Raw genomic sequence first — 24,260 nt, forward strand, 5'->3', positions numbered from 1 at the left:
TCTGACATAGTAAATTTGTCATGAAAAATATTACTGTTCACAAAATTAGTGTTCGGAACACATGAAAGAAGAAATTAAAATATTAATAGGAATTGCTTCATTACAATTTTCAGTTCTGTTCTGTAGAAATTTATTATTCAAAATATTTCCTTTTTGTAGCTACTAAAAAAATTTTATGTAATGATTTTCATGAAAAAAGAAAGAGCGTAATTTTAAAAGAATGTTTCAATGACAAACAGTTACTAATTCCACTAAATTTTTTGGAGGAAAAAAAATTTAAATTCCAAGGGCATAAAATAACTTTTCCCTTGTAAAAAAAAAAAAAAAAAAAAAAAAAAAAAAACTATTACTTCTAATCAGACCTAGTTTTTTGAAATTTCTTATGAATTTTCTTATTTCACAAGAGAAGTTTAAATTATAAAATAGTTTAAACAGCAGTTGTTAATTTTTTAAAAAATTATAAATAATAATAAACTGCACCTTGTACAATTGCCTTTTAAAGTTGTTGTATACTTGCCAATAATTTAGCACTTTCATAAAAAGTTATACAAAGTCTTAAAATATATTATCTTGTTGTTTGTTAGAATCAAATTTAACCCTTATATGATAAATAGCAAAAAAATAGAAAATAATGTAATTTTATTCGCATTGTTAAATGTATTTTATGTTGTATTTATGACGTTTTCTTAAATGGAATGTTTAGACAAGCTGCCTCGATGAGTTTATGTAAAAAGTGCAAATAAGACTTCCCCCTTTGTGTCAACAATTTACAAGAACACAAAGTATTTGAGTACTTAAAAGTGTTTATTACGAATTTTACCAAAGATACTATTGTACAAAAGATTTGTAATATATAATATCACCTTTTGCAAAATTTCTTGATGATGTGTAATAAAGTCATATATAATTCTTACCTTTTGTGCCATTTCTTGATATCCTTATTTCAAACCCTACGTTAATTATTTTCACACCTTCCAAGCTTTATGAAAAATTTTAGCTTTAGGATTTTTTTTCTGTTTACTCAGATAAATTCTGTATATGCAAGAACTTTCTACTTTCCAAGGTTAGAACAATGAAAGTTACTTTTTGACAACATTTAAAAATCATACAAAAATGAGCCAAGTGCAAATTATATTACAATTTTAGAAGGGGAAATAATGCTGTCTATTACTTTTCCTAAGATTAGTAAAGGACACAGTTTAGGTGTGAAATAGGACTTAATTTCAACATAATTTTTACCTAAGAAATTTTCATCTGTTTGGTCAGAGAGATATTAAGCTAGTTTGTGTTTGTTCTTATGCCTTTTTTTTTGGGGGGGGGGGGGGAGAGCTCTGTTTATATATTATCAAGAATCATTTAAGATTTATCCAAATTTATACAAAAATTGCTCCAATTAAATATTTTTCTTGAAAAACACTATTGTATTTTTGTAGCTGAGCAGAATATGTTGATTAGAAAACAAATAACAGCTGAAAAAAAAGTGAACCAAAGGTGAAGTAATAAAGATTAGAAAGAAATGTCAATTCTATAATTATTAAATTATCCTTTAATGACTGCAATAGGTCGTAATTTAATACATTTTTTGCTGATGCCAGCATCATGACATGTATTGACAACATCTGTAACATCTTTATAAGAGTCAGGAGCTTCTTCCATGACTAATTTGGGTGAAGCCACTCTGATTGAAATTCCCATTTCTGCAAGATTATTTAGGACATCCATGTAATCTAAATTTCGGCGAGATTTCGCTCTAGATAAAGCACGACCTGCACCATGACAAGTAGTACCAAATGTTCCTCGCATGCCTTCTTCTGTACCAGTTAACACATAGCTACAAGTTCCCATAGTACCTCCAATAAGAACAGGCTGGCCAGTTAACTAAGAATTTTAGAGATAAAATTATGTAACAAACTGTTTCAAAAGAAAATAACACAAAAATTTGAAACACGGGGAGAAGCAATTAATTTCAAAAATGTTAAACCAAAATATATTTACTAAAAAATTCGAGGTTTAAGAAACTTCTTTGAACACACCACAACTATTTTCATAACAAAAACTATATATATTTATTTAAGTATGAATTCCCTTTTTTATTGGGTTCAATTAAAAATGAATATGTACAAAAACTAATATTGAATTAAAATTTTAAAAAAACACTGGCCCTGATTATCAACCTCATATTAAGATGAACTTCACTGGTCAGAGCGCATATAAAAATTTAAATAGATTTGAATTTTATTCTTGATAATATGGGAAACATGAAAAATTACCCAGTTGCAAATGTAGAATCACAAGGAAAGATTGAAAATCCTTTTAAAAGCCTTTCGTATAGATTAAAATAATTTCCAGATTGGTAACAAATAAACAATTTTAAATCACTTGTGTGCCAACAATGAAATTGCTACTACTCCAGTGAACAAAGGCTTATCATTGCATTTAAAACTTTGTTTAAAACGTTATATTTCTAGTTCTATATGTCTTGGGAATTCCATCATATTCATAGAAGCATCGTGAAACAATGAATTTAAAAATTATCATTTAGTTCTTAACACATTACCCATTTGACTTTAAGTTTTGCTATTTTACAGTGCTTTTTTTAACGAATGTGTTTACTAATCATTTTAAGCTTCAAAAATGAAAATCTGGTGGCTGATCCACTTTGACAAAGAGTTTTATACAGTAGTAGTAATGGCACAACCATTTAACATTAATTTAAAAAGCATTATTTGAGGAACTTGAGATACATTTCTGCTAAAATGAAAGACCACAAACAATCTTAGTAGCAGGGCCTTAAGATGGAAAAGTTCCACTCATAGATACATGGTGCAATCCAAAAGTAATGAGCCTTCATTTAAAAAAACATATTTATTAAGCTGATCGGTACAACTGCCTAATAGTCATAAAACTAAGCATCTCCGGCAACAATGTACTTCTGTAGGCGGCTTTTCCAGGACCTCAAAGGCATCCCTTAAGTCCTGTTTCAAGGTATCTGCAAGAGCTGCCTCGACATGTGCTTGGATGTGCTCGATGGAGTCGAAACATTTCCTTTTCAGCGATGATTTTAATAATGGAAACAAGAAGAAGTCAGGAGGCCACAAGCCGCATGTGCAACTTCTCCGTAGCAATGCGTTGCACCATTGTTTCTGATAAGTTCAGGGCTTTTGTTACTTCGTAGAGACTCAAACACAGGTCCCTGTTCAAAAATTCACACACTCGTTGCAAATTTACGTCAGATCGGGCCGAGAACGGCCGTCCAGTCTAGGGTTCGTCAGTCACCACTACCTGGAAAGGCCTTGTGCGATTTTTCAACTTGCGAATAAGCCAAACATTCAGTCTGAAGCGCCTGCTGAAGCATTGCAAACGCTTGGGAAGGAAACCGGAAGCATAATTTGATATCTTTGCATTGCTCTGACGAACTTTTCTTATCACTGTGTCACGAATCACCATATTGGGGTTACTGTTAAGGCCGATGGTGCCGCTCCGAAAGCTGGGAGGCAACTGACCTGCATAGCGGTGTAAAGCAAACAACCCTCACCACCGTCGCTGTTAAAAGCAGCAAGCTGCATGTGCATGCATCAGTATAAATTGAGGTTCATTACTTTTGGATCGTACCATGTATACAAAATTGAAAGGAAAAATTATTTATATCTTTGCATAAATTTTATATCTTTGAATTTATTTATATCTGAAGTGCATAAATTAAGAATCTGCCATGGTAGGAGCAAGCAAGTGGGGTGGAACAGAGATAAACAGCTAAAAAATCATAAAATGAAACACCACTTGGTACAAAAATAACGAGAAGAAACATAACTACTAAAAATCACATGGAGGAAGATATTTGGAAAACTGGAACATGTTATGTTCCTAAAGAAGGCTATCGCTCCAGGGGTCAACTACAGGGTCAATGATCATGATATATATTTCTTTAAATCTTGCATTAGAATGTTTACTTAATAAGATTTAGCCAAAAGCTTTAATATACAGGGTGGTTATAATTAAAGTTACCCTGTTTAGACCCCTCTAGTCACCGTTCTACTAAATGGGTTTCGATGAACAGGGGTGATTGTGTTTCGGTATTTTACCGAATTTCCGGTATTTTTGGACGTATTTCCGGTATTTTTATGTCCGAAAATACGGGAATTATGTTGTTGTTTTTTTTGTTATGCTTTTATCTCCCTATCTCCGCAATTTTTTTTTACTATATAATACTCATCAAACATACCTGCAAGAGCCTTAAGATGGTCACTTATATCCCTTAAGATGGACAAATGTCAAGATAATTTATATAACACCAGCACAAAAGTAACTTCGTAACCCATTAAAAATTTAATCAAATGTACACACAATATTCTGACTCAGAACTATTTAATACTATGGCAAAGGTGCACTTAAATAGTAGGGGCCAAAGATTACCCCTCTCCCCTCCCTCCGTTCTCGTTTTGAACCTTCCAGATATTTTTTGATGAACTCACAATCACCCCTGGATGAAACTTGGAATATAAATTATACAGACTATGGCGAGCAGGATTATACAAAAAAAAGTTCAAAAATCGACGATAGGGGCGCTCTACACACGTAAAACATCCAGCAACAACCATGTTGTGTATGAAAAGTCACTGCATCCTGATTACATTACCGTATGGTGTGGTTTCACTAATGATTTCATCCTCGATCCTTAGTTTTTCGAGGAGAGCCCGTCCCAAAGTCCTAAAAGGTGTACCGCCAGGTCTCTGATATTGCGGCCTTCTTGAGCAGCAAGTCATTCCTGCTTTGCAACAACGAGCGTGTTTGGACTCAACTGTCTTTATGCACGATGGTGCACCCCCTCACATTGCTCGTCCAGTAAAAGCACTGCTCCGTATGCATTTCAGTGATGACAGGACAATTTCTAGGAATTTTCCTACAACTTGGCCCCCGCGATCGCCGGACCTAAATCCGTGTGACTTCTGGCTGTGGGGCTTCCTGAAAGATCGGGTCTATGGTGGAAACAGACGGATGGTGCCTGAATAAAAGAACAGCATAAGACGCCATGTTCATGCTATTAATAGGGAAATCCTTCGTGCAGCTGTGGCTCATGCTATAACACGTTTTGAATACGTAATTGACTCAAATGGAATGCACATTGAACAAATTTTGTAAACAAAATCGATTTTGTGACATATTCTCCGTCTTATTTGACTCATGCGCCCTTTTCTACCCTGGTGGTAGATTTTTTAACTAATTTGGTTTATTGCATAATCCTGCTCCCCATGGTCTATATAATCTATATTCCAAGTTTCATCGAAATCCGATAGGTAGAACGGTCACTAACAGCGTAACTTTAATTATAACCACCCTGTAAATATTAGCACTGCATTATATTTAAACTTGCTTTTTTCTTTCTCAAAATACATTCCATTTTTATCCCTTTTATGAAATAAGCCTTTTGATTGAAATAAACAACTTTCTGACAGATACATTATAAGATGTAGGTGAATATAAACTTTTATTAAAGTAAAAATATTCATTTTCAATAATGTATATATATATATATATATATATATATATATATATACACACAAATCAATTAATTCCTCAGATCTTAGGCTCTTTTTAAAATCATTCAATAGAATATTTTAGAAGATTTAACACAATATAAATTTTGAAGAAAATGAAATTAAAAATACCTATAACAATTACCTGATAATCAACTGGGATAAGAGGATGATGGGGTGGAAACGCTCTGGTTGACCCTTTACGGTGCACTAGTAACGTTTTTTCTTTGCCATCGAGGTAATGCTTTTCCACTTTAGCAATATTATGGGACACATCATAGATTACATGCATATCTAAATCATCTGGTGTTGTGTTGTATGCTTTAGCAAAAGCCTGCAAGAACATTTACAAGGTTCATTACATAAGATATAATATATATATATATATATATTGCTGAGTTTAAAATACTAAAACAGCGTGCTGTTAAAAAATAATACAATGCATTTCTTCTACAATGATTTTGTTTTACCAATTTTATACATTTCAATATGGCAACAATCAAACAAATACTTAATAGGATTTGCTATCAGTAAAAGAGCTCAGGAGGGCTGACCTAATAATATAGGTATGAGAATAATATTTGTACGTTACAGTGAAAATGTTCTAAGCTCAATATCTCATTGAGCACTATGGGGAAATATTGGTCCCAGGTTCTACTTAATAAATCAGGGGAAAATTTTACTTTTTTTGCGGTGGGAGGAATAACAGAAGGGATTATTTGCAAAGAAAAGCAAACACAGAAGGGATTATTTGCAAAGAAAAGCAAACACATTAAGTTTTAGAAACCCTTTCTGGAACTTTTTCAACTATTATTTTAACAAAATTAATATTATTATTAAACTTTGCTGTTATTTTTATTTTTCAAAGGGGGGGGGGGGGCACTTGTCAGCATCGCCTAGGGCAGCAGAACTACTAGAGTCGGCTGTGCTTGCGGGGGTGCAATATATTCTCCCTTTGTCTTTTTTGCTTTCAGGACTTAAGTATACAGCCGGTGGGTTCACAAAAGTGGGTTCCTGAGCAGGTAGAGGACATCCCTCACTCACACAAATACAAAAGTGACGACCAGTAACAGGCTCTGAGCTCAGCTAGGCTGGTTTCTAGTCAATTTACAATCCCCAGTGAAGATCAGTGGCCCTCTTGAAACTATCGACTTCCTTGCTCATTACCACCTCTTCCGGTAAGCTGTTCCAAGGTTCCACTACTTAACAATTTTAGTTACCGTATTTTTCTGCGTATAATCCGCGTATTATCTGCTAAAAAAGGCCAAGTTAGTGAGGTGCGGATTATACGCAGCCGCGGATTATCTGTGATTTTTTCCCCCTTAACACCAACACATTGAACCTCAATATTTTTACAGTAGGATTAACCGATTGAGACCATATGCCGGACTGAATGTTGTTTATTTTACGAAACATGCATGTTCTTCTTCGCTGCCTGCCTGTATGTTGGTTATTTTACGTTGCTTGAATGTTCCTCTTGGCGATTCAAGTCATGTAAAATAAGCAACATTACAGCGCAATAGGTAGCCATCTGCACAAGATTAGACCATTTGCTCCTTTGTCTTGACTCTTTGTTTTTCAAGTAATTAGCGTACTATAATCAAGATTTCAAGAAGAAATCATTATATTTTAGATTATATTTCAGATTAATTTTGATTATGCCTTCAAAGTAATTACTTTTTCACGTTTTTAGTTTAGTTGCTCAAATGGTATGTTAAATTCAAACTTTTATCTTTTTGCATCGTATTATCCGCGGATTATACGCCGTCGTGGATTATACGAAACTTTTTTTTCTTCAGGCCGATTTTAGAACCTGCGGATAATACGCAGGAAAATACGGTATTATGTAAAATTCGATCCTGTTTGAGCAACTTAAAGCCTTTTGGTAACCAGAAATTTCACATAACATTAAAATACTTTCAATGGAATTGAGAACTGCTTAACATTCAAGTTAAATGCTGCAAGTTTGAGAGTTAAGAAAAATGAAATGACATTCAAAGTGCTGTGACATCTGAGCATAATAAGATTTGACTGAGGGTAAGGTATTGTGAAACCTTTTGGGTTTCAGCCTAGCTAAGTTGAGGAGGCCTGCCAAAGTTGTCCCCAGTTGGTGACACCCAGATATAATCCACGAAAAAAAATTTATTAAAATAAGACAAGAACTACAAGTAGGTTCTTCAATGCCATGTTTAACTGAACATTGTCTTTCCTTTCAAAAATATGTTCTGTGTGTTTTTAAGAGCTAAAATAGTCAAAAATTTGGAATTCAAAAGAGTGCATAAAGTAATAGAAAAATACCTCCAGTTTTTATGCTTTTGGAACAGTAGGTTAGTCAGAAGTGGGAATGCTTCGGGCATTTTAACACCTCAAAAAATATTTCTAGAGGTGATCAGCACCCCCATAGTTTTTATTCGGGCAAGTTTTATAAAAAAAATTTATTCAATGCAATATTGTCATAAACCAAAATCGAGGAGTTCTAAAATACTCAAAGAGAAAGAAAGTTCTAATTAATCACATATTGATTTTTCTGCATTTATACCTACATGTTTTTTAATGTTTATTCAAATATATTGCATTAAAATCCATACTTAAAGCCTAAATGACCTTTTTGTTTTACTTTAACACTTCTCATGGGGTGATACCATCAATATCTGCCCTCTGTGCCACCCATGCAGCATTGTAGCTATGCCACTGCCCCGTGAACTGCTCAATGAAACTGCAACTTTTAATTTTTAACCAAGAGTTTGGTAATGCATTACCATGCCAATTGTTACACTTCAAATTTCACTTGATATATGATTGTATTTCTTATACACTGTTAAGGGAAAACAATAAAAAAAAAACTTCGCTAGTCCAAATTCTTGCACTGGAGTATAAAATAGCACTTGCCAAAATCCAATCCGTTATTGAGAACAAATATACATTTTTTAAAATGTAACAATGCATTCGAAAATATAGAATAATATATCTACTTTATTTTTCAGATTTTAAAATACATTAGTTCTTATGAATAGCTAGTATTTTACCTGTCGACTGAGAAAAGTCATGCTAGATCTGTTCACCCAAGCAAAATTTGCAGCAGCAGCCATTGATTTCAAGTAGTCTTGACCTTCTTGAGATTTTATGTGAGCACAAGCTAACTGTCTATCATTGACTTCAATTTGGTCACGCTTCATAGCCTTTTCCATTGCAACCAAAGCATCTAATTTAAATAAGCATTAGAATCTTCATTTTCTAAATTTTTTACTGACAAATAGAATAAATAGGCAGGTATACAAAATATTAATTTCTTTTTCCTTGCACATTGCATGCATTGTGTACATTAATTCAAAGATAATTTTTTCATTTTATTTTTATTGATACTATCAAACTGAAGTTATCTTTGTTACCGATAATATTTTGTGTAAAACATGAAAAAGTAGAATAAAAATATTTTAAATCAAGAAGCACCTTTTTATCATCTTTTTCTTAGATTCAAGATTCATTTGGTTAAGAGAAATATTTATTATAAACATTAAAGCATGAACATAAAACTGAACAAAAAAACATCCCATGCATGAATATGACAGCACTGTAAACAACGAGCAAACAGTGATCTGATTGTTTCATCACAGAAAAATAACTACCAAATAAATACATAAAAATAAGACAAAGAATAGAATTCATTATGACTGAAATAATAGTATGCTCATTGAATATTTAATTTATATATATTTGAATTTAAAAAAGGACTTTACATCAACATAAAAAAGCAAAATTTGAGGAGAATAAAACATATGACACCTTGCATGCTTCCTAAATTAAATTTATACTAAGTTGAAGATGCATGTCAAATAAAACATTTAATAATTTTTGCTTAATATTATAGACCTTTTAGCATTTACTTCAAAAAAAAAAAGTGAGTAAAATTTTAAAAAAGTTCTTTTAGTAGATATTGAACATTGATTTTCATCACTTCAGATGACTTTAGTCATGAGTTTCTTTTTTTCTCTATGCATCATATTGAAATGCAAAGCTACTTTGCATTTGCATTTCTTTTCTTTTTTTCTTTTCTTTCCTTTGTAAATCCTTCTGTTTTTCTAAGCTTTGTCATATCTCATAAGAGTTTAGTGCTGTGAAGTAAATCTTTTTAAATTGGAGCATTTAAGATTGAACAATAGAAGTGTATAGCATTGTATTTTGTTTTCAGACTCAAATCTTTGTTGAAAATCTCACCTCTGCCACAAATTGAGCCCTATACAGTCGGACCTCGATATAAGGTCACCCCTCGGGACTTCACGAAACTGATCTTATAAGCGGGTTGACCTTATAAGCGATTCATATATATTCATTGATAAATAAACATTTAATTCATTAAATCACTTCAAAATTTAATACGTTCAAAACTATCAGTTAATTAGGTTATTATAGTTAAATTGATTTGAACCAATTTAAATTTTTGGATTCAATAAGAAATTTTCAAATTATTTTTTAAAACTTTCATTTAGAGTAAAGCTGCAACTGATGTGCAACTTACCTTACTTAAAATTCATTATTACAGGACTAATGTGTTTTTTCTTTAATTTAAACAAAATGGTTTCTAATTATTTTCTGAAAATTTCTTCAGCTTCTCATGACTGGTAAAAGAGTGCAATATGTACACGCTGAGTGCCCGCATTACTGCTTCATATTTTAGTATCACTGTAGTAATGCTCACTTGCTACTGCATTCTGTGCTACGTTAATAGGAAAAACGACTTTTTAAGGATCGTATATCACGGTGAATTCTTGGAAGTGAATCTGTTAGGCACTGAAATCATTCAAAGAAATCTGACAAAATGACCTTATAAGCGATTAATGTATTACGACCTCACCATATATCCGATAATACATGACATAGACAATAGACCTTATAAGCGGGTGACCCTATATCGAGGTCTGACTGTATATACATAATACTTCACAGAAAGGTAAAGTGCAGTATCTGCAGAAATGAGTTTTAGAGATAATTAAAGAACCCATTTTGGATTCCATACTAAGAATACAGAAATGTTGGTATTTGACGCTTTTCCTGTGCTTTGTTTTCAGCGGAAACCAAATGAGCAAGCTTGTACAATAAAGCTTAAATGCAGAAAAATGAAAAATTTGCAGATACTGCACTTATGCAACAGCATAGGTGGAAGTTAATATTTAGTTTAAAAATGAAAACATAAAAGTAATCAAACCTGTTGCTACTTGATGCCCAAAACCACGACTTCCACTATGAATCATGACACAAACTTGACCTTTTGAATCAATACCCATCTTACTAGCACTATTTTTGTCATAAATTTCATCAACAACTTGAATTTCTGCATAGTGATTTCCTGCTCCAAGTGTACCCAGCTAAAATAAAATCATAAACATCAGAAAATCTACATTAACACTTTGTTTAAAACAACAACTTTAACTGATAAATTCTGCTGGATGGAAATCAGAAAATATCTGAGTGAAAGAGACAGGGGTGCCCATCCCCCCCAAGCTGAATGGCGCAAATTCCCCCCCCTAAATTTTTCTCGCTTTCGAATCGGGTTAAACATAAATTTTGAAAATATCTAATTTCCAGTCGAATTCCGAAGGGGGGGGGTCGGGGGGAGCGCTAACAAATACCATTTGAACTTAAATATTGTTGGATTGTTCCGCCTCGCCTTCCCAAAATTTGCAACGTGGACCTTGAGTAAACAAGTTTTGGAGACCCCTGAGTTTTGCTGCACCTTTTTTTTTCTTCAAAGGTATGAATAATTTCAGGGAGAATGGATTCAACTTTCTGTTTAGGGACGGAGTGATTACTAGATGTATGCAACATGAACCTTGAAACAGAAATATAATAGTCAGTTAGCTAGAGAGTACGGGGGGGGGGGGGGGGGTCTCCCCCAAAATATTTTAGAAAATGTATTTTTAAAACCAGTTTTAGACGATCTCTGGTGATGTATGGGGGATGAAAGGTTTGATGGCCTCTTTCCGGTAATTTTTCAATATTGAAACTTCAAAAACGCTATTGTAAATAGTCTACCGTTGTGTTAGGGAGAAAGGCAGGTTCGGGGGCTCTCCTCCGATAAGTTTTCAAAATTGTAGTTCTAAAGACGCAGTTTTTAACTATTTGTGGTAATGTTAGGGGAAAAAGAGATTTGGGGGCTCGCCCCCGGAAAATTTTCGTGATAAGTCTTTAAAACCATATTTTAGACTATCTATGGTTAGGGGACAGGCAGTTTTCTGAAATTGATCCTCTAATATTACAATTGTAGCCGACCTTTGTGACGTTAAGAAAAAGAGTTTTTGGAAGCTCTCCCGGAATTTTCTCGAAATTGAAGCCCTAAATTGAAATTTAAGACGATCTTTAATAATGTTGACGAAAGTTTCGCTCCACTTAAATTTTCGAACATGTAGCTTTACGTAAAAACGCAGTTTTGATAGATCTTGATCAGGGCCGTCGTTAGGTCAAAAAACTGGGAGGGGGGTACACATTTGGCTGCCCCTTAATTGTTTAAAACGCATGTTCCAATATGCAGAGAGAGAGAGAGATTTAGCTTCTGGTTTAGCAGGGATAGTCATTTTACTGGACCTTAATACAAGTAATATAAATTTAATTGTAAGGAGAATATTCAATCAGAAATAGGGGGTGTCGAAGTGCTACCTCCTGGATTTTTTTCGAAATTGAAGATATAAAAACGCAGCTTTAGAATATATTTTAAGTTGGAGAGGAAGTAAGTAGAGAGGAGGTCCAATATATCCAATAATTTTTACAGAAATTTTGGTTCCCAAAACACAATCGTACGTTATATTTGATTATGAGAGGCGGTCTGGGGGTTCTCCCCCGGCAATTTTTCAAGATTTTTAGTTGAAAAACTCGGATTTAGACGATCTATGGTTATGTTACAGGAGGAAGAGACTCGAAGTCATCCCCTGATAAATTTTCAAACTTCTTCAAACTCCAAGCACGTAATTGTGAATTATTTCTGATTGCGACAGGTAAAGGGGGGGGGGGAATTTGAAAATTGCAGTTCGAAAAATGCAGTTTTAGACGATTTATAGTGATATTAAGGAGAATAGAGATGCGAACGCCATCCCTCCAAAAGTTTTTGAAAATGAAAGCTTTAAAATGTGGTTGTTGACTTTTTTGTTAAAATGAAGTGCACCGCCAGTTTCTTGAAACTAAAGCTCCGAAAACGTAATTTAAGCTTTACCGAACTTACTTCACTTACTTCACTGAAGGAGGATTGGGGGGGGGGGGAGTATTGAAGGGGCTCACGCACAAAAATGCTTCGAAATTGAAGCACTAAAAACGAGATTTAAGACGTTTTTCGGTGATGTTGGCGAGAGAGAGAGGGGGGGGGGAGCATTCTCTCGAAAAATTTCCGATCTGTAGAAAACACTGGTTTAGAAGATTTTTGATAAGCTAATGTTAATAGGTGGAGAGATTCGAAGTCCACCCCTGAAAAATTTTCAAAATTGAAATTCAATTAACGCAATCGTAGGCGATTTTAAATACTGTTAGAGGAGTGGGGAGTTTGGGAGATCTCTCTGGAAAAATTTTCTGAAGCCTTGACAATAAAATTTTTGAGGATCTTTAGTAATATTAGGAGGAGGTCAGGTTCGAAAGACCTCAGGGAGTTTTTTTTAAAATTAAAGTCCAAAACACGAAATTTATTCGGCCGTGAATGATGATGATTGATTAATTGAGTAGGCAATGGGTTTTAGAACGTTTTCCCGAAATTTTTTCAAGGCCTATGTTTTAAAAACTCAATTCCTGACCAGCTTTTGGGACGTAAAAAGAAAGAATTGGAGTTGTCCACCTCAGTTTGTCTACTTCCCTGTCTTCATTTTAAGTTTTAATTATTGGTAAACATAGTGTGGTAATACTTTCTTCCTATTTTAGTTTGCCAAACACGATTATTTGCTTGGATTTTCCACCATAAAATTGTCAATTTCCAGCCTAATATTTTTGTTTTCTTGAAACACAAGCGTCTGTGGCCCCAGAAAAAGAACTTTTAACATTTTGAACGGATGTGGTAATTTTGTGCGATACCTTAGGTCTTATTTATTCCACTTCATTTTACTTTACATGTTACTTCTGCATCTCTTGATTAAGCTTTGAATTACCCACGATTTTTACGTTCAAATATTTAGAACTCCTGGTGTGATCATTCATCACAATATTTTTAATCTCTCTTAGCATTAAACTGTTTTTTTCCCCCCTCTCTCTCTCTGTTTCAAATATATTTCTGCGACCCAGGCATTTTTCTCCACTAAGCAACGATTTTCAGAACAATATTTTTCATCAAAAAAATTACATATGGGAAATGTTTCGGCGGCCCCTATGAAGCCATCCTATTTATTTATCTATTTTTTTTTTTAACTGAAGAACCATGAAGCATGGTTTTGTATAACCAGGGCAGCCGAGAGATGAGGCGTGCACCATGTTAGTTTTTTCGCCGGTTCTCCCTCCTATTATGCTAATTTTACTCATGCACAATACTTGAGTTTGAGCCAGGTCCATAGTTTCCGCTTAAGCAGACATACCCACTCTGTGGCCTAGTGAATAGTGCACTGAATACTATTTTTTGTGTTAAAAATGTTTGAAACTCACATTTCCGCGGCCCTTACTTTGACAATCTGATTAAAAGAGATCATGGATGTTCCTAAATGGTATTTTAACATTACTTTTTCCATTTAAATTTTACTACAAAAATGCTTTTTGTCACTATTATTTCAGTTGTTCATTTGTATTTACTATTTTATTTTTTAAAACAACGAAGAGTTTTTCCTTTTCCTTCGTTTTTACATCTCTAAAAGGAAATTGGCGGCTCCCCTTATTAAAAACTGGGGGGGGGGGGGGTAGCACCGCCCCCCCCCTTGGCGTCGGCCCTGATTTTGATAATGTTAGTGGAAGGTGAGTTTCAGTGCCATTCAACCGGCAGTTTTTCGAAATATATACTCCAAAACGCAATTTTAGGATTCTCTTAGATTATGTTAAGAAGAGAGGGGGGAATCAGGGGCTCTTTCTTATAAATTTTTCAAAATTGCAGTTCTAGAAACGCAGATTTAGATGACTCTTGATGATAAAGATGGTGTTATTCGGGCGTTACAGTGAAGGGCGTTCTCCTGAAAGTTTTCCAAAATTGAAGTTACATAGTCAAAAAGGATGGATAGCACACATATACCCTGTGGCAGATATCCTTCGTAAATCCTTAAAAATGGATTCAGCTATTCAGCACACATGGAAAATCAGAACTCGAGAATTTTAACGATTCAAATATTCTTCTATGCATATCAGATACCTTCTATGCTTCCATCGGCGAAAACCAACATCACTGAAAGTTTTAATAAAAATCATCTAATGAAAAATTGAACCAATCCGTTTAAAAATGGTAGAGAAGATGATAGTAAAGTGAAATGAAAAAGTCTACACAAACTTAAGCTAGTTTATGAGAAAACTATAGTAATTGTCGATTAGAGGGATTAAAAATATGTTATTCGCAAACATCAAAACTAGTTCTTAACGATTGTCAATGTGCAAATGAATCAATGAAAGACAAGTGCATAGTGGTCAGAATCATTACAAACAATAAACTAAGGAGAGGAGAAAACTTTTTATTTTAGTCATTTTTGATCTCTCTCTCCCTCTTATCACTGTCATACATATTCATCAATCAGAATTGTTCTACTTCGGAAGATTTATAATAAATTCAATAGGAAGCAAATCGTCTGATCAAGCTTTGAAACGCGCACAAACTCCATCCCGTCTCTGATGTTCCCTTTATTGAAAAGAGACACGGGTATTAAATTTTGGTAAAAGTACGTGAAAAAAGTATTACTTATGCATCTATTTCTTGTTGAATTAGATTAAATATTTTTTCCTTCCAAAAATCAAAAATTTCATGTTCTAAAGAAAATCAAAACATCTGGAAAAAAATCCCCCCCCCAAAAATTTTGATGGCGCAACTTGCGCCATAATCCCCCCCTGTGGGCACCCCTGGAAAGAGAATGGGAAAATAAACCCAAATAATTTAATTAGCATAGGCATGATTTTCTTCTGAAATTTAGAGAATTATTCAATATGCCATGTACACAAGAAAAGACAAACCACTTTTATAACTCACTCGCAATACCCACACTATACCAGTTCTGAGAATTTAATATAAGTTCTTTGAATAAATGGAAATCACCTATCTCTCCCCATGTAAAATAATCATTTTCTTTAACAAAATTGAATACACACCTATTATAAAACCTTCAAAAAAATCTTTGCAATTTAAAATATTTCACCAAAAAATAAATAAGACATTAAATTAACAGCTATTAAAATGTATTGCTTAACTCAGCAGTCCACGCGATTAGCGAGCAAAGCAAACTCTGATGCATTAGCAATCCAATCTTTTTATTGAAAAAAGGTTCTAAAATGAGATGTAAGGAACCTTCAGCTATAGCTATGCTTACCTCAATGTTCTCAAATGTTTCACGGGAACACTGGAGCCCCCTCCCCCCTCTCAGCATTGTGGATATTCAAAAAGGTACACAAACACCCTTGGCTGCTTTTAAGTGTTTTAGAGGGTAGTTCATTCTCAGCGACACAAATAAATGATTACTAAATAACGAATAAATACCTTTGTGCTTGAAAATTAAATGAATCAATTAACCAACATTTTGATGCACAAAATTGCAAATTACTGCAGACATGTGTTTTGGAGTAGCAAGAAACACCTTTTTCAATGAAAAAAAGTGAGCTTTTGGATGAAAAGTCATCCAAGGAAAGCTTTCCTCGAATGACAATAAGTTTCAACACATTAAAATTCTTATAAACTAAAAATAGGTTTAAAAAAAAAAAATTATACATTTTTAATTAATAATATTAGAACATATTTTTATTGAACTGCTAACCTGAGGCAAACCTCTTTTTTTAGCTTTCATGGAAACTTTAGCTGGATCAGCATTTAACATTCTACCATATTCTTCACAATGTTCTTTATCTTCAGCCCATGCATAACCTTGCGTAAAAAAAATACAATATAAAAATACAGCTTTTTGACTCCATTTCAAAAAAAAAAAAAATCAAAAATATATAGTAATAAAGGTATTAAAATATGTTGTACTTAATAAATTATAATTTTCTCTAAAATAATTCTTATAATTTGTTTAGTATGTTATTTTTAACTGTTCTAAAAGAGAATAAACATTTCATAAATCTGACAGTCTTTAGGGATAGAAGGGTATTTGCTGAAGAATAATTTAATTGAACTGGTGCAAGAGAAAAATAGTATTAGTTGTAAATCAATTATTTCAGATAACTGCAAAATATATCAAGAAAAAAGAAAAGGGCACTTTTAAAGACCTTTCTCTGCCTATCAGAGGAGAATGAAATGAAGGAAGGGGGCGGAGGGTCAACAGAGCCAAGCACTGCAACTAGAGGTCTATTGAGCTAAGGTCAGAGAAGAATAGCATTGAAAGAGTGAAAAAACAGTATGTCTCATTGACTAGTAGTTTAAACTCCTACTTTCCAAAGAAAATTGCATGTCTCAGCCCTATGCTTTGACTTTAAACAGAATTTCTCCAATGCCAGAACTAGCACTTAAAGTCTTTTACTATGGGCAGCAGTAGGTCAATGTTTTTAACATTACAGAAAATTTAGGAGTTATGTATATCCTGATGGCAGAGCTCAAAGGCCCCAATGAGATGGCTACCTCCATCAAGGATTGAGAATTGTATTAGAACAAAAATCCTGTTTCCACCTAAGAACTTAGGCAGCCATCCAGTCTAGTGGTCAGAGCAACTGCAATGGGGAGGTCCCGGGTTTGAATCCCAGCTTGGGCATAGATGTACTTTCTCTCTCCTGTCTTTGTATGAATGTGTTCTTTTGTTGTGAATGGTTGCCTACCCTATAAAAGGGTCCTTGTAGCATGTGTGTACTCTGGAAGCCGAACTTCACACCAAATTGAGGTACAATTGGAAAAGTGAAGCAGCGCACTTAAAAAGTGCCAGCTTAGCTGGCACACAACAACAATCTAAGCAATTCAAATTTTCAAGTGAATTCAAAGAAAATCAAAATATTACAAATATTAAAATTTTGAAGAGTTTTGCAGGAAAAAAGATGATTCAACATCAATAGGCAGTTATTCCCCTGTTTAATGACATTTCTACTGACCTTGGGATGTGGATTTTGGAACAAGAAAAGGAACATAAGGAAGCATGACACATTGAATTTCTTTTAAGAATACTATAGAAAAAAAACCTTTTACAATGAAAACAGTACCTCATTGAATAGTTCCTCAATTTTTCTATTGGTCACTGGTTTTCTGCCAAGAATAACTCCCCCTCCATTTCCCCAGGCAAATTTCAACAAATACAAAAATGGTGATGAGAAAAAGTACCTATATTTAATGGCACATGGATGCTTTAGTTTTCCCTAAGCAAGTACAAGGAGTTAAATCATGGATTTTTTTTGAAAACACCAGCAAAATTTTGGTACAAGTTTAGGAGCTTTAGAGAAATTAGATAAATGACAAAAATATGAATTTTGTTGCAAACCAAGTATTAAAGTCAGGGCTTTGTATCTAACAAAAAGACTGCAGGAGCCCTACCATCTCCAGAACTTATTTGAACGTACATAGTTTGATTTCTACTAATTATGAAAAAATTCACATGAAATTGAAAAGAAGTGAGAGAGCTGAGCATACAAATGCAAATTAAGCCCTGATAAGAGTACTTTAATATTATAAAGATAAAATCTTTATTTGAGGCAATGTGAAGTAAAGGGATGTTAAGTGCCAAATTAAAAATTTAAAGACAACCAGTGCAAATGGTAGGCGAACCTCTCCTCTATATTGGGCCAAGAGATAGTGTTAGTAGTCCTGATAGGTGCTGCTCAACAGCATAATTTAGAAAAAAAATTCAATGAAAGCCTACCTAGGATGTTATCTTTAAATGTGTTTTACTCAAAACTTGAAAATGCCCACTACATCCCTTTGTTTCTCACAGCCTCATTTATGCTTTAAAAAATATGAACAAAAAAAAATTTAGTACTCATTTTGAATAAAGCTTATTGAAAAAATATTGATATTTTTATAGGAGCATTTAATTTGTAAAATAATTTGAAAATGAAACTTATAGATTCAATAAAATATTGAGAATTAGCCTTATATATTTTCAAAATTACACCATCAAAATGCAAGAACAAAACATGCAAGAAAGAAAGAGAAAAGAACAGCAAGATAAATTACCCTCTCTTAAGGACCAATCCATTCCCATTTCTAAAGCTTCTTCAAGATCTCTGCAAAAATCAATATGCAAAACATGTCTTTGATATTATGAATGTTAAACAACAATAAAATGCAAAAGGGTATTATTCTGCATTATCTTTCATTCAAAACAAATTTTACACGATATCTACATAAAGTCCAGAAAATGAAGTCTGCCTCCTCCCTTAGGAAAACTTTAGCATGCTTAAAGGTATTTCTTGGCTGCAATTCCATTTACCCAAAATTAATATTTGCCACTTGTTAAAAATTTAAATAAGTAAAAGCAATGCATTCAATGAAATTCTCCCCCTTTACCCCCTCCCACACCCTCTTCCCCATTCTTCAAATACATTAAGAGATGAAAAAAATAAATGACAACATTCAATAATTCTTCTGCACTTCAGAACTCTTCTCATACCAGGTCTGACTTTTTAGGACCAAGAGCACCGGCAATTGCTTCCTTCTCCTTGCTTTAAAGAATTTGTGTACAGTGCAGAACCTTTTATCCCGAAACCAAAAAACCGGCAACTTTTTGGGGATTTTCACGCCATTTTTTTAAAAATACGCATTTTTGGCAATTTTTGAAAAACTAAGCATTTTTTTGAAATACCTAAAAGAATATGAACTGCTTCTTAATAATACCATATTACTCACGCATAACTGGGGAAAATGTTTACAAAAAACGAACTTCAAAGAGTTATCCTTTACGCTGGGCAAAATTTCCGACATTTTTTTGAATTAAGAAGCACACTCGTAAGTCGGAAATTTTCGTGTTTTACTTCAACTGAAAACTAAAGAAATGAATATTGTCACTTTCAAATGCAATATTTTATTGGACGGCCTTTAAAATTAAAGCCGTTTAGAGCTTAAGTGACACTACAAAATTGCAGGAAACGTCAAAAACCAGATTTGCGAATTTTCTGGATAGTTGGTTGATGGTGAAATCTAGAAATCGTTAAACGCAAGACTGTAATAAGGCTGCAAGAACTCATAAATCAAATTCCTATTGATATTGCAAGAAACAATGGTAATCAATAACCATAGTAATCGCAAACACAAAAACTTTATAAAATTCAAAAAAAAAAGCCCGGTCATGAAAACATTCTTTCATACACTATAGCAGGAAAATCACACATTTACATTCAACAATTTGTTTCTAGCCCTCCCCTTCATTTTTTTTTCTTCAAAGCATCGAAAAGTGGTGGGTTCTTTCTTTTTCAGATTGAGAGAGAGAATGTGAGGGTCTCAGGTCTTATGAATAACTTGAAGTTATTTGGTGTTTGAATTGTTCTTTCACTAGTAGTTTTTAATATGTCTGATAGTAATTATGATCATTTTTGAACTGTTTTCTTCTTATTTTAATATGTATTACTATTTATTATAGTAATTTAAGGTTTTTAAACAATCGGTCAACAGAGTTTTTTAGCGATCTAGAAAACCGGGAAATTCAGATACCCGGGATGGCGATGGTCCCGAACTTCCCGGATACAGTAGAAAACCCTTTATCTGTACCTTAGAGCTAAACTAACGTGAGTCACATACGCTACTTTACAGGAGAGAAAAAAATGCCTGGTGAGTGCAATTTTCGAAAATATCTAAAATATCCGATATTTTAATATATATCCGATATTTTCAATCAACACAAACTAATGTCTTAAAAATAGTAAATTCATCCTCAAATCACTCTTTAATTATTATTATAATATGTAGACTTAAAATTAAGGTTTCTTTCATTATCCATATCAAATATTTCATTTTACATTTTAGTCAATTTTAATAGAGTTAATATAGCATTAGCTGTTCTACTCATTTGTCTTCTGTTAGCTACTTTTACACAGTTATATGATTCAGAAAAAAAAATATGCAACAATCAGGAGCACATTCATAAGACATTTTCTTTTTTTCCAACCAATGTTTAATATTTAATTAGGTACTTTTATACAAATACAAATACAAAAGTGACAACCAGCAACAGGCTCTGGGCCCAGCTAGACTGGTCCTAGTCAATTTACAATCCCCAGTGAAGATCAATGGCCCTCTTAAAACTGTCTACTCCTTTGCTCATTACCACCTCTTCCAGTAAGCTGTTCCAAGGTTCCACTACCCTGCTAAAATAATAATTTTTCCTATTATCCATGTTAGCCCGAGATTTAAATAGCTTAAAACAATGACCCCTTGTCCTGTTTTCAGTGCTAAACTTTAGCCCCGTAACATCTTTCGTTTTAATAAATTTAAACAGCTGAATCATGTCCCCTCGGTCTCTTCTTTGCTCAAGACTGTACATTTTTAGCCTTCTAAGCCTGGAATCATAGTCTAAGTGGGAAAGTCCACTTATTAGCCTTGTAGCCCGCCTTTGAACCCTTTCCAATACATTAATCTTTCTTAAGATAAGGAGACCAAAACTGAACAGCATACTCCAAATGGGGTCTTACCAAACTTCTATATAAGGGCAGAAGAACTTCTTTAGATTTATTTGAAATAGATCTATTGATAAACCCAAGCATCTTATTGGCTTTGTTGCTAGCAATGCTGCACTGTTGGCTAAACTTTAAATCTTGACTTATTAGGACCCCCAGATCAGTAACTTTGTCTGCCTGACTAATGACTGAACCTTGCAAATAATAACTTGTACACTTATTCCCATGCCCTAAATGTAGCACTTGACATTTCCCAACATTAACAGCCATACCCCATTTATCAGCCCACTCCGTAATATGATCTAGATCCTCTTGCAGCTGATTTGCTTGTTCTTCATTTTCTACAGTCCCCATAACTTTGACATCATCAGCAAAACAATTCATGTTCCCAGAAATATTTTTGTGAATATCGTTCATAAAGACAATGAACAAAACAGTCCCTAACACTGATCCTTGAGGAGCCCCGCTTAAGACCTCACTCCAATTAGAATAATTTCCCCTTACAACAACTCTTTGTTTCCTTCCGGTCAGCCAATTTTTTACCCAAATGAAAATTTTCCCTCCTATTCCTATATCAGCTAATTTGCTAAGTAGAGCAACATGTGGTACCTTATCGAAAGCTTTTTGAAAATCAATGTAAACAACATCTACAGGCTTCTTATTGTCCAAAGCCATGGTAACTTTCTCATAGAAATGTAATAAATTAGTTGCACAAGATTTACCTTTCCTAAAACCGTACTGAAAACTAGTCAATAGATTATTAGTCTCTAGAAAATTTACTATCTTAATTTTCATCAATGTTTCAAAAATTTTGCAAACCACCGAAGTTAGACTCACAGGTCTATAATTTCCTGCACTCCCTTTAGACCCTTTCTTGAAGAGCGGTGTAATGTTAGCCAGCTTCCAGTCCTCTGGCACTGTCCCCGAATTATAAGAAGAATTGAAAATGTTTGCGATTACATCTGCTAATTCCTCTGCACATTCAACTAAAATTTTCGGATAAATATTATCTGGCCCCGGAGCCTTAGTCTCTTTAATTTTTTTCAAATGAAGTAAAACGTCATCCCTGGAAAATACAAAGTCCTCAAGCTGTACTATAGCTTGTCTCTTGTTGGTGTCAACTGTTGAGATACAGTTATCGTTAAAAACACTCGAAAAAAAGTTATTAAGAACATTAGCAATATCACTATCGTCCTGAATTAAAATTCCGTGCTCATCAACCAGTGGCCCAATATGACTATTTCGAACTTTCCCCGAATTAGCGTATGCAAAAAACCTCTTGGGATTCCTGTTTATGTTATCTGCCAGTCTTTGCTCAAACTCTCTTTTCTGAATCCGTACCAAATACTTAAATTTACGCCTTGCCTTACAATATTGGAGCCAATCTGCACTGTGACCTGTTTCTCTAAACCTATGAAAAGCAGCTTGCTTGTAATTTAGAGCGTCTTTAGTTTCCCTGGAGAACCACATTGGCCAAATTTTAGTGTTGACACCCTTTCTCCTAAAAGGAACATGATCCCTAACCGTATTCGCTAGATTTTCCTTAAACTCAGCCCACTGAAGATTCACATCACTATTGTCCAATCCAGAAGAAAAAACTGCTTTCAAACTCTGCCGAAGTGCCACAAAGTCAGTACTTCTGAAATTGGGCACAAACCTAAAATTCTCTACTTTGTGCATATCAAATTTAATCCCAAACCTAATACTGTTGTGGTCACTATCTCCAATGTGTTCCCCTACACATAACCCCTGAACAGAGCCTTCCATGTCGCAGAAAACTAGATCTAAAATCGCGTCCTGTCGAGTACCCTGAGTTACAATTTGATCTAAGAAACAGTCACCAATTACTTTCAAAAAATCCTCTTCTCTGCTATTACTATGGTAAAAATTATTCCAATCAATTCCTGGAAAATTAAAATCTCCCATTATGATGACTGACCCCTTGCTAGAAATGTCACTAATAATACTAAACATCTGTTCGTCTTGACCCTGGCTTAAGTTGGGTGGCCTATAAATATTCCCCAAACGTAGTTTTTTGCCCTTATTACTAATCAACTCCAGCCAAATCATATCAATCTCATTAGGTTTATCATTAATTACCAATTCATTGCAAATTAAAGTGTCTCTGACATAAAATAAAACCCCACCACCTTTTTTACCTACTCTATCTTGTCTAAACAAATTATACCCAGCAATAGATAATAAATCATCATCACTTTCGGTAGCCCATGTCTCGGTAACTCCAATAATATCCAACCTCTCGTCTATAATTATGCTTTTCGATTCTTCCATCTTGTTCCTAATACTACGAGCATTTGTACGAAAAACCTTAAGTAAGCCCATCTTACTTTTATTTAATGCTGCACGATTGTTTGAATCCCAAGTGTTAAAATCTTTTCTCTTATTAGCCACCCTATTTCCGTTTCTACTAAAATCCCGATAGTTAGTACCGTTTCGAATTCTGCTCCTTAAACCATGCCCCCCATTCCAACTTAGTTTTTTGATTCTGAAGCCTCTAAAACCAGACCACTAACCATTTTGACCCCTGTAGAGCTCAGATGTAGGCCATCCCCAGCAATCCAATCTCGTTTACATCTACTCCACACATCAATAAACCTGATACTACGCTTAACACAAATTTCCTTGAGTACCAGGTTCATACACCTAGCCCGTTGGTTTAACCAACTGCTATGCACTCCATACCTGGGAAGCAAACCAACCACTTGGACATTTGCCGAACAGTTGGTTGCTTTGTCCAACAGGGAATCCCATTCCTTTATAAACTCATCATTGTTACTATGGCCTACATTGTTAGTTCCCACCCACAAAGTAACTACATCCTCTTTATTAAATACCCCCTTCTTTTCAGCAACCCTATTTACATCTCTCACCCGAGCCCCTGGCAAACAACATCTAGCCACCTTACGTCTTAACTCTGCCTATTGAGTTTCCCACCTCACGCACCATTGAATCTCCCAAAATTATACCCTTTGTTTCCCAGTCAGTCGCCTCAGCAATAACTTTCCCCTTTACCTCTGGAATTTTCCCACTATCTAATTT

The 24,260-nt window shown here is 34.2% G+C and overlaps 1 protein-coding gene across 1 annotated transcript in view; it reads right to left on the reverse strand.

The window, feature by feature from the left end:
• Window positions 1–1,539: 1,539 nt before the first annotated feature.
• LOC129217394 (RNA-splicing ligase RtcB homolog) overlaps window positions 1,540–24,260 on the reverse strand; it is a 40,454-nt gene continuing 17,733 nt past the window's right edge. The window contains exons 6-11 of the mRNA XM_054851691.1: window positions 18,766–18,815; window positions 16,430–16,536; window positions 10,738–10,897; window positions 8,561–8,736; window positions 5,680–5,868; window positions 1,540–1,878 (exon numbers count right to left, since the gene is read on the reverse strand). Coding sequence (XP_054707666.1) covers window positions 1,540–1,878; window positions 5,680–5,868; window positions 8,561–8,736; window positions 10,738–10,897; window positions 16,430–16,536; window positions 18,766–18,815 — 1,021 coding nt within the window. The remainder of the gene's footprint in view (window positions 1,879–5,679; window positions 5,869–8,560; window positions 8,737–10,737; window positions 10,898–16,429; window positions 16,537–18,765; window positions 18,816–24,260) is intronic.

This window comes from Uloborus diversus, chromosome 2 (genome assembly GCF_026930045.1).
Source record: "Uloborus diversus isolate 005 chromosome 2, Udiv.v.3.1, whole genome shotgun sequence".
NCBI lineage: Eukaryota > Metazoa > Arthropoda > Arachnida > Araneae > Uloboridae > Uloborus > Uloborus diversus.